This window comes from Cuculus canorus, chromosome 23, assembly GCF_017976375.1.
Source record: "Cuculus canorus isolate bCucCan1 chromosome 23, bCucCan1.pri, whole genome shotgun sequence".
NCBI lineage: Eukaryota > Metazoa > Chordata > Aves > Cuculiformes > Cuculidae > Cuculus > Cuculus canorus.
Window position 1 is genome coordinate 3,493,950 of NC_071423.1, and position 16,113 is coordinate 3,510,062.

A 16,113-nucleotide genomic window follows, 5' to 3' on the forward strand; every position below is an offset into this window, starting at 1 on the left:
AAAAGAAACAACCAAAAAAAGTCAATCTATGAACATGCAATGTTACCGGCGATAAATTGTTTAGTACTCATCAGGCCTTAAAATCCCAACAGGCAGAGACCGAGGGACCAGCTACTCCCAGTAAGGCAGGGCTTCAAACTCATTCCTTCCAATTTTTGTTGGCTTATTCACGTTTAACTCATTAACTGACAACAGTCCAAGAGCCAAAGGGACCCAAACTTTCTTGGCAGAGTGGGATTATTGCTTAGAGCTATTAAAGCAGACCCAGCTGCCGGCCATCCCCAGGGAGGATGGAGAAGGGCAGGGTGACAGCCAGGAGACGTCTGCCTTGGCCAAGAGGGCTCAACGGGTTCATTATTCCCTTCGAGACAAGTTTAGAGTTGGCCCGGCCGCTGTTTGCGAGGTCTCGTTCACCTGCCAAGGGCAGGCTAGCACCCAATCGGAAGAAGAGTTTGGGGTGAGGGACCCCCAACTCACGCCCCCTCATCGCATACCTAGGAAGCGATGCTAAAATTTGGCTTCCTCTACCCACGGTCCCGGACCATCTCCGGGCAGGAGCCCGGCCGTTCCCAGGGATGCCATCGGTCCCTCCTGCTGGCATTTTACCGGCCTTTGGAGCACGGAGGCCAAGAGCAACAATACAGATACAGAGAGATTAGATAGAGCGCGGAATAGGTTTCGTATAAGGCTTTGGTACAGCACCATCATGTCAGATTTATTTGTAAATCGTTTACAGAAAAAAAAAAAGCTTACTGAAAAAATAGTGTTTTGTTTCTCTTATTTTTTTTTTTATTCTTTTTTTTATTTTATTTTATTTTCTCCTTTTGAGGAACATACCTGAAAGTTCAAAAAATTAACCCTCTAGTTGCCGTCTGGGCTCCCGTCAAATGCTATTTTTGCTGTGTGTAATTTAAAAACGATGCGACTCGAACCCAAATCCCCACTAACCCGGTACACAGCCCGCTCGGCTCACGGCAGTCGCCCAAGCTGCCCGGCCAGGCAGCAGCCAACGGTTCGCAGTGCACAAGTCAGTCAAATCGACACCACAGAGATTTGGCAGCTGAGCGCTACTCATGTTTTTTAGTAAAAATTCAAAATTAAAAGAACAAAAAAAGAGAGAGAGAGAGAGGAAAAAAAAAAATAAGTCACAACGACAAACGTTATGGAACCAGCGGTACTAAAATTTCCTTTATTGTTATTGTTATTAAAAAAAGTCAGTTCCACTGGTTACCATTGAACAGCACCAAAGAGCACCCTAACTTGTGTTATACATCGTAATACTCCACATTCAAGAAATAGAAACGAGGTTGGATGGTCTAGTCTTTATATCCAGAGGCAAGAAATTCTTCTTACAAAGAGGAAGAAGTTGTCCCACGCAACAAGAGACCTGTTGGGTCCGGAAGAAATTCCTACCTTAGGGGAAAACACTATGGAGTTAGGAGGGAATTAAATTAAGAGCTACCTACGGACGTCTACGAGGGTTCAGAGACTCTACAAACCTATTAAAGGGGATTAAAAAGTCTGGGCTCCCTGGGAGAGCTAGGGATGTTCCCCTAGGGGATCCAAGGATGCTTCCCCAAGAGGAAGCAGGGATGCTCTCCGGGGAGCTGGTGCACAGGTGTGATCTCCGAATGCCCAAAGGATGGCTCCAGAAACCTATGGCAACGTCGGTGTTTCCAGGAGGATTTCTATTGGGCTTTCCCACAAGGGAAACGCAAAGGGAGCCCTCACAGCTGTACAGAAGGTCTGGCATCCACTCCCACCACGGCTGCGGGAGCATCCCTTGCCTGCTCTCTGCCAGCCCCATGGAGGGAGGAAAGAGAAGTTTGGCCTTAAAGTGCACAAGGGAGGGCAAGGAGCAGGTGCTGGCATCTCCCATGGAGCCAAAACCTCCCTAAGTGGAGACGGGTGCCTTGCCTCACGGCTCTCCCCACCAATCCCAACAGCTGAGCAGGAAGAGCCTGGGATGGGGCAGGAAGCAAATACCCCCCAAAAAAAGCAAGCTCCTGCCAGATGTGCACGCAGCTGCGGCGGATGGAGCAAGCGGGATTGTGTGTAGTAAAACAAAATAATCAACACAACCAAGGGACGCAGAACGATGCTGTCGGTGCAGCCACCCCTTCATCCCACGGTGCCCGGGGAGGAGAGGAGCTGCTCTTGATGTGTCTGTTTGGCATCCAGAGGGTTAACGGTACTGCGGAAAGTGTGCTTTGTAAACATATCTCTTTTTTTTTTTTTTATTCCTGTTTTTTTTCTGTAAGTGATTCCAGGGAAGATGGGGAAAGGAGAAAGCTGCCCACCCCCCAGCCCACCCCCAGCAATAAATACCCCAAAGCCCCACCGGCTGCGGCAGGGGGACAACACAGCCTCCCCCGCCCAGACACCAACCGGCAAGAAATCTCATCCCTTCTCTTTCTCCTCACATCCTTTTTTTTTTTTTCCTTTTAACATATAAAATACTCACTTATGTATTTACCGCTAATAAATGCAAGTTAGTCCCATCAAACATGCTTTGCTTCGATAGCAAGAATTGGTGCTGAACAAATCTTGGCTTGATATTAGAAACACCCCCCACCCTCCCAGCCCACCCCCTTCCAGACAAAGAAGACAGAAATATCATGGAAAATACAGGTGACACCTACGGAGGACACGGTGCCGCTGCGAGGGGTCGGCTCCCAAGCTTTACATTCGTGTCACAGCCCGTCAGGGACACGGCGTGACAACAGCGAGGGACCTCTGCCCGGCTCGGGAGGGATGGGAGCACCCGGGGGCTGTGCCACCATCCCCTGCCTCGCTGCAGGGCCATCGCAGCCCAAATCCAGCAGATTCCCTACAGAGCCAAAGGCTGTGGGAGCAGCACAGCATCATCCAAAAGCAATCGTTCCCCCAATCCTGCCCTAAGGCAGAGGGGATGGATGGCTCGGATGCTCCCCAGGATCACTCAACCTCCAAACTGGCTCTTCTCTCCCTCGCCGCCTGCAAGCACGTGGGGAAAAAGGGACACGGCGGGTCTGTGTGGCTTTGCAGGAAAGCTCGAGCATCCCCAGCGCATTCCCTACGGAGCCAGGGCTCGATGCCGATTCACCCACTGGGACCGAGAGAGCCCTGCATCCCGCTCCAGCACCCAGATGAGATCAGCAGCTTCCATCACACCAGGACAATCCTGATGGTCCGAGATCCTTTCTTCCTTGTAGAGGTATCAACGAGCCTATGGAGAGGATGCCCTGCTCCGGAGGGGCACAGGGACCCCACCGTGGCCACCCAGGTGGCTCTGAAGGCTCCATAAACCACATGAGGGTTCCACAAACCATACGAAGGTTCCGTAAACCCTATGTGGGTTCCATAAACCCTAAGGATTTACGAAGGCAGTGAGGACAGGTGGCCAACAGCACCCAGCGAGGCAGCGGCGTGGAGAGCTCATCCCCACAGCATCGCCCCATCCTGTTCAACCCGGGTTGCAACCGGCCTCATCCTTCCCACTGAAAAATAGCATCCCTGGAGCTGAAATTCCTCTCGTTTCTCTGGAACATCCCAAGCAAGACGCAGCCCTTGGTGGAAACGCCACCACCTCGCCACGGCACCGGGCATGCTTGCAGCAAACGGGGCACCCTGCCTCTCCCCTCCATCCCTGGGCTTCTTCCCTTTTCCAGTGTTTTCCTTATTGAAACAGCAACGCGACAGCAAACAGCAGCGATGCCGAGCCGGCAGCGAGATGGCAACCGGAGCCAGCGGAACCCCTTGGAGCCCCGAGAGCCCCCCAGCCTTGCCCAGCCCTCCTCTCCCTCGCCACCGTATTGCTCAAACAGCACTAGGCATGGATACAAAAATAAAACAGCTATGTGACTTAGATATATATAATTTTTATATATATATATTTGTATATATATTTTTTTGTCTATTTATAGGTGGATGGAGAAGCAGAGAAGCCAAAGCGCAATATAATGTAAAAATACTCGCTCTGCTCCTGCTGTTCAGACTCTCCCCACCTCTGACAGCCTCTCTCATGCTGCACAGAAGTTTCTGACACCTATTACTAAGGAATTATTTTAAATATTTATTCTCCCCCCCCTTCTAAAATAGAAAGTAAATATATATTTGTTTAATTTTATATACAATGCAGTTTTGATACACCAATATCATTTCATTAGAGAGAGATACTGGGGCTCTGTTCTCAAGTCTTTATTTTTTCTTTCTAATATAAGTGCTGGGGGGGGGGGAGTGGGTGGATATCAGAGGAGCTTTCAGACCACAGGACTGCCTTGCGCTGGGAAGATTGGCACCCCCACTTTGCAGCCCTCTTGCTCCCCTGTAACCTCAGGAGAACAAGAATAAAAGCTTCCCTGGGAGAGAAATTGTCATTTTGATGCTAAAAAGCAAAACGCTGGGCAAACTCTCCTCCTGAGGGATGCCAACCCCTCCACACCGCGTGTCCCACCCCAACCAGTATAAAAATCCTTAAGCTACCCCTACAGCGCATGCTTTCGATATCCAACCCCCCCTCTGCCTGGAATAGCCCACCTGCCCCCATTTCTCTTGCCCCCCACCCCCACATACGGTCCATCGTCCACCCATGCACGTATCAAAAGATAAGCCAGAGCCCTGGGGATTGGGGATGCTCGGCGACACGTGTCCTGAGGGCATCCAGAAGCACTGGGCAAGACACCTACGACAAATGATGGGGAACGGCCAGCTTAGACAGCACAAGCCTGTTGGGCCAAAACACATAAAAGCAGGGAAAATGGGAAAACACAGCACCAGGCAGCCCCCAGTCACCCAGGGAGGGTAACAGGCTCCCACCTCCATCCCCTTCCCAGAAACCAGCAGCTCCGCGCTGGTCCTCATCACGCCGATGGGAATTAAGCACAGGCTGATGGAAATTAAGTTCAATGCTAAGTTTCTTGGCGTTGCCAAATGAGAGGTGTGATCGCTGCTTCCTCAGCCTCCGGGATTTGGCTCATGTGCTTCCCCCGGCAGATTTCAACAGTCACCTCTAATAGGAACAAATTGCACTTCCCAGCCTTTCCTCAACAGGAAACACAGAGAGAGAGGAGTAAAGATACTCAGCAAGAGGGGGAAAAACTCAACCCTAAGCTGAAGGGGGAAAGTGGGAGTTCGCATCCTGTTTTCTTTAAGTTACCCAGACAGTACGGGGATGGGAGCTGGGCATCCAGCCTGAATTTGGCCACCTCCACACCTAGAGTCATCCGACACTTTGTCAGTCCCAGCTCTGGCATCGCTGATGAACAAAAACCCTCTATGCTTCAGATCCTGAGAAGTGCTGCTAACGAGGCTTTAAAAAGAAAATAAGACACTGTGCAGAACATCTCGTCCTGCTGAGGAGCCGCCGCTGTGACCGGCTGGCACGGCCGGCGCCGTGTTCCTCAGCCCAAAGGACAGATTTAGATCCCTCTCATCCCTTCTGACTCATGCTTTTCTGCAAAGAACAGATGCAAAGCAAAAAGCTTTCACATGAGTAACCGGAGAGCAGCATCTAGAGGGACTTCAGGGAAGGGTTTCTGCGTGGTGATGTTTTTCCTTTAAATGACTGCCCCAGCAACGAGGCAACGTGACGTCTCTTTCTCATGTCATGCCCCACGTGTGTGGACGCACAGAGGAAAGGACCTGTCACCCCTACTTCTCAGCATCACAGCCCGGGGTGAGTCACATACAATGAACAAAGCAAAAAAAAAATAAAACAAATGGGAGGAACAATAAAACAATGTGATCTGGTTGAGTGCAGCAGGGATGCAGCGCAGGTCACGCGTGCCATAAGGCAACTGTGCCCGTCCCTTCCCAAATTCCCTCCAGGCTTTGGCTGCTCCCAGCCCCTGCCTGGCTTTACCCATCCCAATCCCTCCCCCTCGACCACGGCTCTAAACACGCTCCCCTAGAGACAAACATACCCCGACATGCAAATCTACTGACTTCTGCATACTTATCTATCCTTGTCCTACGCTTCTCTATGTATTTATACATCTCATATATACAGTGCGTTTTATTCCGGTTCCTTGAGAAGATCTCCTTCCCCAAAAAGCATCCACTCCGCCAGCCCAGGGCTGCAGTGAGCCCATGAGGAATAAGTGGAAATCAAGCATCCAGCAGCCCGTCCAGCCTCACCGAGAAATATCCACAGCCAAGAACTGCAGCTGAAACCAACCCCAAACTTGGAAATCCCGACTCTACATCACTGCCTGAAGCAGGAGGAGACACCAAAACAGCAGGCAGATTTTGTCCTAATGTAAACTGCAAGATGTGAGCAGCGATAAGTCTAAACTGTATGGGTCATGCCCAGATGCCACGAGACGTGACTAAGCCCTGGGCTGCTGAGCACAAACCCTGAGACCTCAGCACCCCGGGAGGTAGGTACAGCAAAGATGCTATTCCCTTTAGATTGATATAACCAAACACCGTCACTTCCAGCCTTCCCCCAGAGCGGAGGGCACTGATCCAATTGACAGCACTCAGGATCAAGACATTGGAGCCCACCAACGATCAAAACCAGCCTCCGAGTCACGAGTAATAGACACACGGCAGCACCAGCGAGCATCCTACCCTAGGAAAACCATCATCCGGGGATGCCAGTGCCTGCCACCAAGGGCTCCAGCCCAGATTCACGATACAGAGCCTGGGAAGAGACTCCAGGACCATCCAGCTCCCCCATCCTAAAACCACATCACTCCAAGTGCCTGTGGATGGAGTTAACAGCAGGCACAGAATCAGGACCCCATCAGCGAGCCCTAAATGCTCCCTCTCTTCCCACTTACTAACTTGCATTTTCATTCACGTCAACACTGCGAAACCAAACTTCTGTGGGTTTGCACGACAAAGTCACCTTAAAAACACGTGGCCTTGATTGCTCAGCAGCTCCTGCTGGAAAATCAAGCAAAGCACTCACTCTGCCCCACCTCCTGCCTGCAACGGGACGGCACAGGTTTGATGGATAGCGGGAGAGGGGTGGCACCCCACAACCACACCCTCTTTCTGAGGGATCTCAGCAACGCGCCTGTACCTACCTCTCCGCATTACCTCCCCCAGCACAGTGCAGCTGAATCACAGACTCACAGCATGGTTGGGGTTGGAAGGACCCTCTGGAGCTTATCCAGTCCAACCCTTCTGCTCAAGCAGGGTCACCTCCAGCAGGTTGCACAGGAACATGTGCAAACCCCAGGTGAGTTTGAATCTCTCCGGAGAAGGAGAGTCCACACCCTCCCCAGGCAGCCTATTCCAGTGCTCCATCACCCTCTCAGTAAAGAATTTGTAATTCATGTTGAGGTGGAATCCTGCAACCCCTGCAGGGGCACGAAAACGGTGCTGGAGCATCCTCAACCACCTCGCAGGCAGAGGTCCCAGCAGGAGCCACCCAAAGCTGGGTTGGTGCCCCCTTCACTGACACCTCAGCGGAGCCCAGGTACAAATATTCTTGCTATCCAGAGGTATTTTTTCCACTGTGGCCCAGGATTTTCCAAGGGACTTAATGAAACATCACATTCGCAACGTGCAAGAAGGAATCATAGGCTTACTGATAAAGCAAGAGCCGCCTACCTCAAACAAGGATACAAAATAAGAGAGTTTGGCCCAGGAAGATAAAAATCAAGATATATTTTGCAGCATGAAGGAGGAAAAAAAATAAAAATGAAGCAGCAGCAGTTGTGTTTGCAAACCACCAAAGCGAAACGGAGTTCAAACAGGGATGAAATGGGGGAAGCGTTTGGCATCGTCTGACACAGCTTCGATGTCCAGGTCCGCGGAAGGAGAGAAGAGCGACACCCTGAAGGGCATGGAAACCAAAGGGCTGGGAGAAGCGAGGAGGTTGCCAAAGCGAGAGGCGAGCCCGTCTGCCAAAGCACGGCCTGAGTCTATCAGAAGGTAACGCGGTCTAGTGGGGAAAGGAGTTAAGGATGGTTTTTAGGGAAGAGCTGCTTCCACGAGGCGCCCGGGCGGGATTTCCCACTCCAGCAGCACGGCTGAAAGAGAGAGGGCTGCAGCTCCAGCCTCTAAAGGTTGAAGACCATGAAAAGCAGGGGGGCCAGCGGCTCAAAACACCTGCAAAAGGAAAACAACTCTCAAAAGACTGACCCCAGCAAGCCAGCGCGCTCCGTCAACCTTCCCTGCGCTCCAAGTCCTCTAGAGCTCCTTAAGATGGGACGGGGGGACAGTCCCAAGGTAGCAACCTCAAGAGCCTGAAGACACCTTCTTGCCCATACAAAAGGGCATCGTAAATAGTTTGGAAAGCACTCAAATGAAAAAAAACAACCTCCTGTTAGATAGGTCGAGGCAACAAGAGCGAAAGGAAGAGCAAGTCAAGCCACGGCACGGCCAGCACAAAGCCTCCCCCCCAGCCAGGACGTCCCCCGGCCCCAAATTGTCACCTGTCTGTCGGGAGCAGCCCAGCTTGCCTCCGTGCAGCGAGATTTGCTGCTGCTGGCATGCTGGCTCACCGTACCACATCGGCTCGCCGAACCACGCTGGCTCACCGTACCACACCAGCTCGCCAAACCACGCCGGCTCGCCGCGCTGCTGAAGTTACTGGCGAGCTGAAGTTGGCCAGGCAGAGTTTTCCCCGCTGCCGAGCGGGCGAATGGCATTAAATCAATTCAGATCCGAGTGGATTCTAGGGAAAACCCTAAAACACACTCAAATAAAAGAAATCCGCAGTCATACTGTTAGCGAGGTTGAATTCTCACTCTGATAGGTGAGGGTCTTACATCAGATCACTCGTCATGTGCTCAATAAAAAGCCCTGGAGCAGTGTGGAAAGAGAAAGGCATTTAGATAACACCTCTCTCCTTCTCAAGACAAACCTGCTCACGGTTTGGAGATCACCTATACGAAGTCATTAAAGCTCGGAAATATCTTGTTATCGATTGAGAGGATTCATTGTCAAGTGGTTCAAACCTAAGTCAGGGCTTCGAGACTGGCAAAGACGCAGGGCTCTGCTTTTCATGGTTGCAGGTTTCTGAGCATCCTGCTGGAAAAGGAAGCACAATCTCTAAACCCAGACATTTCCAGGCAGAGCGATAAAACAGCCTCCAACCTGGGGAGCGTGGCATGGTCGGAACGTTGTATCCCAACCACTCAGCTGCGAGCTCATATCTTTCTCCAAACATCGAAGCCCTTCGAGGTTCAACCAGCAGCAAAGAGCAACAACCAAGGCAAAACAGAATTAAAGGCGAGATCGTGGAGAATCTCTTGGCAATTCTACCTGGGAATAAACAAGTTTTATATGCAAATGCAGAGCCTGGGGGCAAAATAACCCCATGCCGACAGGCTCTTCGATTCTTCTGATGCTTCTGGATCCACTCAAAGCAAGAATATCCACCTGAAGCACTCGGTATTTTATTCCCAGGCAGGCTGGAGGGTTTAGCACTTTATCACAGAGGAAGAAGTGTGCAAACCTGGATGCAGCGGTTGATTTTACCACTTCAAAACTAAGAAGCATCTCTAAATATTTTAAAGGTAGGGATCACTTGGTATTAGCACTCAGCATTTACGGAGCACTTGTTGTCTGGAGGCGACCAAGCGCTTGTCCAAAGTGCTCAAATATGACTTATCCCCATTTTACAGATGGGAGAACTGAGGCACAGAGAGGTTGAGTGACTTGCCCAAGGCCACGCAGTCAGAGAGGGGAGGCAGAGCAGGAAAGCGAGCCCGGCTGTTCTCGGAAGGGGCTACACCTTTCCTGCTGAAAAAAAACCAAACCAAACAACAAAAAAAGGCCTATGCAATCCAGAAAACCACCGGCCGCCAAACCTACCCTAAGTATTTTGAAGAGGAAATACATTCTGGTGAAGAGTTAGAACAGCATAACTGAGAGGGGAACAGTAGGTCTCCTCGGACGGGACAAAGGGAGGGACGCAACCCCAGCAGGTGTCACAGCCTACACAGCCGGGCTGGAGCAGGAGAAAGAAGGGGAAAAACAGTGAAACCAGCAGCAACGTGTTTTAAGTTGACGTGAAACATCAGGCTTAGCTTTGCGTGGTCGCTCCGAGAAGCCATCCATCTCCATCCGCAGAGCTGGGGGTTTTCCAGCCACGCTCTCCCCTGGGCTCAGCATCTGCCGACAGAAGCTTTTGGGACCACGTAGCCAAACCCCCTTCGCTCACACGCCTGTGGCAGCGTCTCCCCATTTTGCAGTGATAAATAAAGATTACAAACACTACCACAGTAAGAAATCACGTTACTACACGGCATTGAAGAACATTTGTCAGCGATATACGGAATGTCAGGAAGAATTAATCAAAACCACCCTCATCTGAGCTGACGCGTATCATACTTTGGGGGAAACCACCCTTGGATGAAAACAGTCCCATACATGCGTGCTCGCACAGTGCAGAGTATGAGGTTCAAATGCATTTGCACAGACAAATGCTGCTTTCTCACATCTCGGACCAACTCGAAGGCTTGGGGTCTTTCTGATTTTCCCTTTCAAAGATAGGGAAGGAAAGATGTCACGGATGGTTTTGTTGCTGTTATCTTCAAATAAAAGGAGGCTGGGAAGGGGAAGGCAGGGATATTTTTCACAATTACAGCTTTCCTGGGATTATTTGGTAGTCTTTTTATCATAATCAGATTCGTGGGATTACCAGTTCCCGTCTGGGTTGTTAGTTTCTTGTCAATTAATTACACCCTGTGTCATTTAATTTCTTCTGGCGATTAAGGGCCAGCTGCTCAATTCCTCACTTTCTCCCTAAACGCGCTGCAGGAGCAGATGTCAAAAGCTCGGTCTACGCCTTTTAAGCCTAGAGATCTTTCCCCAAATCAAGGTGCAACGCTCCCCCCAATTCCCACCCCACCGAAGCCACCCAGGGTGGGGGGAGAAGCGGATCTGAGGAGCGCCCACCAGCTCCAAGCACCCTCCCCAACCTGCCCCAAGGTCCCCCCCAAGCTCATCCCCACCACGAGCCGTCGAACCCCCCAGCGGAGGCGGCAGCGTAGGGTTGTCTCCCCTGTCTCCCGTGGCCTCCGGCTCCCTCCACCCCCTCCTGTTTAACCTTCTCAGGCTAAAGCAACGTGGCGTGCCCGCTGGTGTCATCGTGGTCCACGTTGTTGAGAATGGCTGTCTGGTCTTCGGGAAGCTGCCGGTGGCAGAGGTCATCCTTCAGCGCCGAGAGGCGGGCGAAGGGGTCTTGACGAGGATGTCTCTTCTTCTTGCGGAGGCAGACAGCTTCGTCGGGCGACAGTACCTGAGAGTTGGGAAGGTGCTGAACCTGGGAGGCAGAGCCATCTGTGGGGGAACAGAGAAAGCAGGTGGGACAGGAGCCAGGAGCGTGCGTTGCCGTAAGAGGGTGGTAACGGCAAGCCTAGCCCCAAACCCGGCTGCTTGGCGAGGAGGGAGCACCGGGACAAAGAAATCAACACTTAGAAATAAAATCCAAAAAGAAAGCGCTGAAGATGGGAGACACATGGGAAGGGAACTTGGTTGGAGGAGCAGGGGAGGGACAGCCTGCGGGTGAGCAGCCCGAGGAGCCATCCCTTTGTGGGGAAGAGGGTGAGGGCAGCATCCAGCCATGGGCTTGGAGACCCTCTGGCGCTGGAGCCAGCAGGGACCTGCCCGAGCTCTGCCCACAGGACAGACGGGATGCTTTTGGGGACCAGAGGGTCCTCACACTCACTGGATTGTTTTCTGGATTTCGAGGAGCCCTTGGATGACTTTTTGGGCTTCTTTATCCGCTGGTATTTCAGAGCTTCGAGCCTCTCAGGTGCAGCAGCGTCCCCGGACGGAGATGGACGTTTTCTAGGAAGGAAAAGCAGACAGAAGCCGTCAGCGGCTCTCTGCCACGCTCCGGCCTTCGGCCATCCCCGGCGGGGGATCGGTTGACCCCAGCCAGCTGTGTCGTGGGAAAGGAAAAAGTGAGAAAACCCGGGGCTGAAGAAGCAGGGCCAGCCAGGCGTGCCGGAGCGCAGGGTGGGAGGAAGCAAGGTGCCCACGCGTGCTGTTCCGTGGGGTCCTCACTGTCCCCCTACATCTCCTCCACCTCGCCGAGCGGCACTGCAAGCCCGGCCAGCAACGTCCAACGTCAGCCCTGCAAGAGAGCCGCCGGCACCCCAGATCACCTGCCTGCCATGCCAGCACCACTAAACAACAAAGGACGGGGCAGATCCTATGTCCGAGAAGGCATTTCTGGGAAGTGATGGGAAACCCCCTTAGGATGGAGAGAGAGGAAGAGACAGGCAGAAGCGGCACGGCAGCACCGAGACGGGCACCATGAGCCACCCAGGGCGGACAACACCGGCGCCACGAACAGCAGGGAGGCAGGATCTTGCTGCTCCCACAACCAAAAAACCAGGGGCCACACGACAGACAGGGACATGAAGGGCACACGCCGACACAGCCGGGAACGGTACCACGCTCCCAAGTCCCTGCTATAAGCGACAACAGAAACGCAACAGCACAGGAGTGTCTGGTCCTTAACACCGAGGGGCTGAGAGTCGGGTTTATTGCCCTGCAGGACAGGACACTGAAACAAAAACACTGACGGGGTTTTACTGCGAGGGACAAGGAGGGGATTTGTAAAAGGGTGTTTCCTGCAGGGGAGCCAGCAGCTGGGATAGTTTTCCAGCTTTAGTCCCCGAGTATCTCTTCTACAGGAACCAGCTCATGGTTAAATGGTGTCTCCTCTGCAAAGGGATTTTTTGCTCCGTACATGTTTTTCCCCATTCAAGGACTGCAAAGCGCGACTGCTGCAGAGAGCAGGGCAGCAGGAGGAAACCTTTCCCTTAGGAAAGTGGTCAGTCCACCTCTCATCTATAACACAACACAGCATCCCCCCCCTCTTGCTGCTTTCCCATTTCCTTCCCCCTCTCAGTTTTATTTTCATAACCCTCCAATCTGCACCAACACCTAATGCCGTAGAAGGAGAAGTCTGAGGCCACAAATAACAAACCAGGATCAACCTGAGTCAGCACAGAGAAACCTGTACACGAGGTCTTCGGAGAAGACAGGGGAAGCATCCACAAAGCACCTTTCAGTGCAATAAAACCAATGCTTGAAGCCGGGCTCAAGAGAGCAAAGCGTGGAGATTTAAACCAGCGAGTCTCTAACAAGCCCATCCAACACTTCAAAAGAGGAGATGACACTCTTTTGCTCTCACAACTCAGTCACTGGAGGTCAATGACTGAGCCTTTTGAAAACAGCCATGCAGAGGACAGCACTGACAGCAACTCCTGCATCTTCAGGTGCCCGTGACAGCACAGCAAACCCTGCCAGCTACCAGGCTGTAGGATGGGTAGGTGGAGGAGCCACCTCGACCAGCTGCAAGGAGGCAGCAGCAGTGCATTCAGACCCCTGCTTTCCTACCAAAAAGCTGTGGGTGAAGTCATCCTGGTCTGTCAGTAAGGTGTGACCCATCCAGCATTGCAAAAACACTGCGGGTGCCCAAAGGAGCATCAGTGAATGAGTGAGCGCATGGGCTCAAGCACAGAGCGGTACAAGAGCACATCCACCTACGGTAAGTTTGGAGCTTCTTTGGGTTTCAGGTGGAGGCTCGCTGGCACTGAAGACACCCCACAGGCTTTCCTCTGCGAGTCCCACGCATGCCATCCCTGCAGAGAGCACAGCACGACAGCAACACTTCACATCTGAGATCCTGAGCAGCTGCCTGAGCAGCGATACTTCATCTGGAGTGGCACAGGCAAAGAGCTCCCAAGGGATTTTTACCCCCCGAGAGGCAGAAAGGGTTGGTTTTGATGATGTATGTGACTGCAAAGCTCCTCAGTTCTGCTATCAGCATCGTCGAGCACCAAGAAAAGTGCAGTGTGAGTTGACGGAGCAGCTGAGGCACGGCAGATGAACGGAAACACAAAGAACAGGGTATAAAAAAGCTTCTTTTCATGTTTTTCATCGCAACAGAGACATCAAGGCGTGGATGCTCCTGGAAAGCCTCTCTTCCAGCTCCCAGTAGAGCAGCACATCAGCTGAAGATGAAGCACCTCATTAGACAAGCTGCTAGTCCTGCCGGCTGGATCCAAGCGAGAGCCTTCCCTCGTAGTAAAGATGGCATGTACCATTTACTTCTTCCCACGTGCAACCAGCCTCTCATGAGAGACGCCGTGAGCAGCAGCAGCAGCTCCAAGCTCTGCTGGGGCACTACTCACCGAGCTGCACCAACGCCAGCAACCGCATGGGCTGCAGCCAATGCTCAGAATAAGAACAGCGCGCCAAAGGGCCAACAGCGTGGGACTTGCAAGGAGTAATTCCTGCTTGAACACTCAATAGCAGGCTTTTTCCATTTTATATCCACCAAATGCAAATATTTACTCAATGGTTACATTCAGGCAGGTCCTTGGCTAATGGCAACCTCAACCACTCCAGCCTCAGTTCATCGCCCGTGGAGCTCCCGTATGCCAAGCCTTGGATGCTGGCGAGCTCAGCGATCCTCTCATCGGCATCTGCCTTCCACCACCTGGTCCCACCACACAGATAACTTTGCTAACATGATTAAAGCTCAACGTGTAAAAGGTTCTTGCTCTTTCCATTCTTTTTTCTTTCTAAGAAGATGCTACCATGGCACGTTGACAAAATCAGACAGATTTACGCTAGGGATTATGAGGAAATTGCCTGGAGCTCATTTCCACTAGTTCTCTGTAATTGGACTTGTATTTATACACACAAATATAAACAGCAAGCGTGCTGAACTCATGTGTCACTATAAATACTGTCTGACCCCTGGCAAGGAAGAGATAGAGGAGGACGAAACGATGCTACTCACCAGCCAAATTTTATCTGCTCTTTCCACCCTTTAGTTCTCCAAAGGACTCCAATTCTTTCAAATTAATTTTCATTTCAAGCTCAGCCAAAAGCCTCCTCCTGCCCCCAGAGTTGGCGTTTTGGGCAGCTGCCCATGCACGAGGGACATCTTGAACACCAACAGACGAGAGGTTCAGGGAGGTGGGCAAGCTTCTTCAGAGACTTCAGTGTAGAGCCAAGCAAAAGAGCTTCAAGAATACACGTGAATTTGTGACACGAGCCTTCTGCGAGGCACCATAAACACCCACAGCAGTTTTCCTCAAGTCTTCAGAGGACAACTCTTCTGAACGAGTGAAGGTCTGAACTGCATGGACAGAGAGGTACTAAAGAGGCCACTAAGGTAGTGAGGAACCTCAGAAAGCCCCAGAGAAGGAGGAGGTGACTGAGGGAGAAAAGCTATCCAACCCAACACACACCTCAGCTTTCTTAGTGGAAAGGTGTTTGAAGAAGAACAGCTAAGATGTAACCATGAAAGCATCACTAACATCTTTCCACCCAGTGGGGGAATCCATACAAAGGAATGGTTCAGGAGCTTCAATAGCACAAAACATATATTAGAGCTCACAGACGTCTTGGTACATATTCCCTGTCTTCTCCTTTCCTTGAGTCAAGGCATCCAGGACTAGTTTGGACATGTTAGAGCATCCACTTGGACCAGTTAGAACACCCACTTGGACCAGTGCCTACTGTGTCTCAGCCACCATGTCCTTCAACCCTTCACGCTCCTCAGATGAAAAGCTCAATTTGCCTACACGAGCTCAAGCTCAAGTCTTGCGTGATCCCATGAGATGTCCTCCAAGTCGGAATTCCACCTCTGCTCTGAGGCAGTGCTGGTTGCTGCCTCCATCCTGGAATGCCATCAGGCATCGCTTGAAAACCTTCAGCGCGAGAGATACTAGAGGAACACAGCGGTGACGGCCCCGTGCCCCAGAGCCGCCAAGGCACCGCAATGAGGGAGGAAGGGGCTGATCACAGCAGGGAGCACACCAGAGAAGGGCATCCCTTCCACAGGTCTGCAGACACCACAACTCACCTACACAACAGACTTCACCATGCTGACGGGAAAGGAGAGAGGGCGAGGGAAAAGGGGCTGGACAGGAGAGGAAGAGGGGGGATACAGTCACGGGGAAGGGCGGGGAGAGAGGAAGATAAATGAAAAACAGGAGTGAGAAAAATATATAAGTAAATTAAAGAGACTGAAAAGAAAAGAAATAATAATAATTAAGAAAGAAAAGTAAAAACGCACTCAGATAAGCAGACTCACAACTTCTCCAAGCGGGAGGAGGCATGAAACACATGCAGAGGTTCAGCACATGGACGGTCTTTAAAGGGGAACCTGGTTTCTTTCAAGCGGGGAGCGAGGCGTGC

At 51.7% G+C, this 16,113-nt stretch overlaps 1 protein-coding gene across 8 annotated transcripts in view; it reads right to left on the bottom strand.

The window, feature by feature from the left end:
• Positions 1 to 1,260: 1,260 nt before the first annotated feature.
• IGSF9B (immunoglobulin superfamily member 9B) overlaps positions 1,261 to 16,113 on the bottom strand; it is a 52,342-nt gene continuing 37,489 nt past the window's right edge. For 5 of the 8 annotated variants that reach the window (XM_054086876.1, XM_054086875.1, XM_054086874.1 and 2 more), the window contains 2 exons: positions 11,612 to 11,733; positions 1,261 to 11,223 (listed from right to left, as the gene is read on the bottom strand). In XM_054086876.1, coding sequence (XP_053942851.1) covers positions 11,000 to 11,223; positions 11,612 to 11,733 — 346 coding nt within the window. In that variant the 3' untranslated portion in view covers positions 1,261 to 10,999. Of the gene's footprint in view, positions 11,224 to 11,611; positions 11,734 to 16,113 lie in introns of those variants that run through there. The other 3 variants (XR_008453392.1, XR_008453393.1, XR_008453394.1) reach the window with 3 other exon arrangements.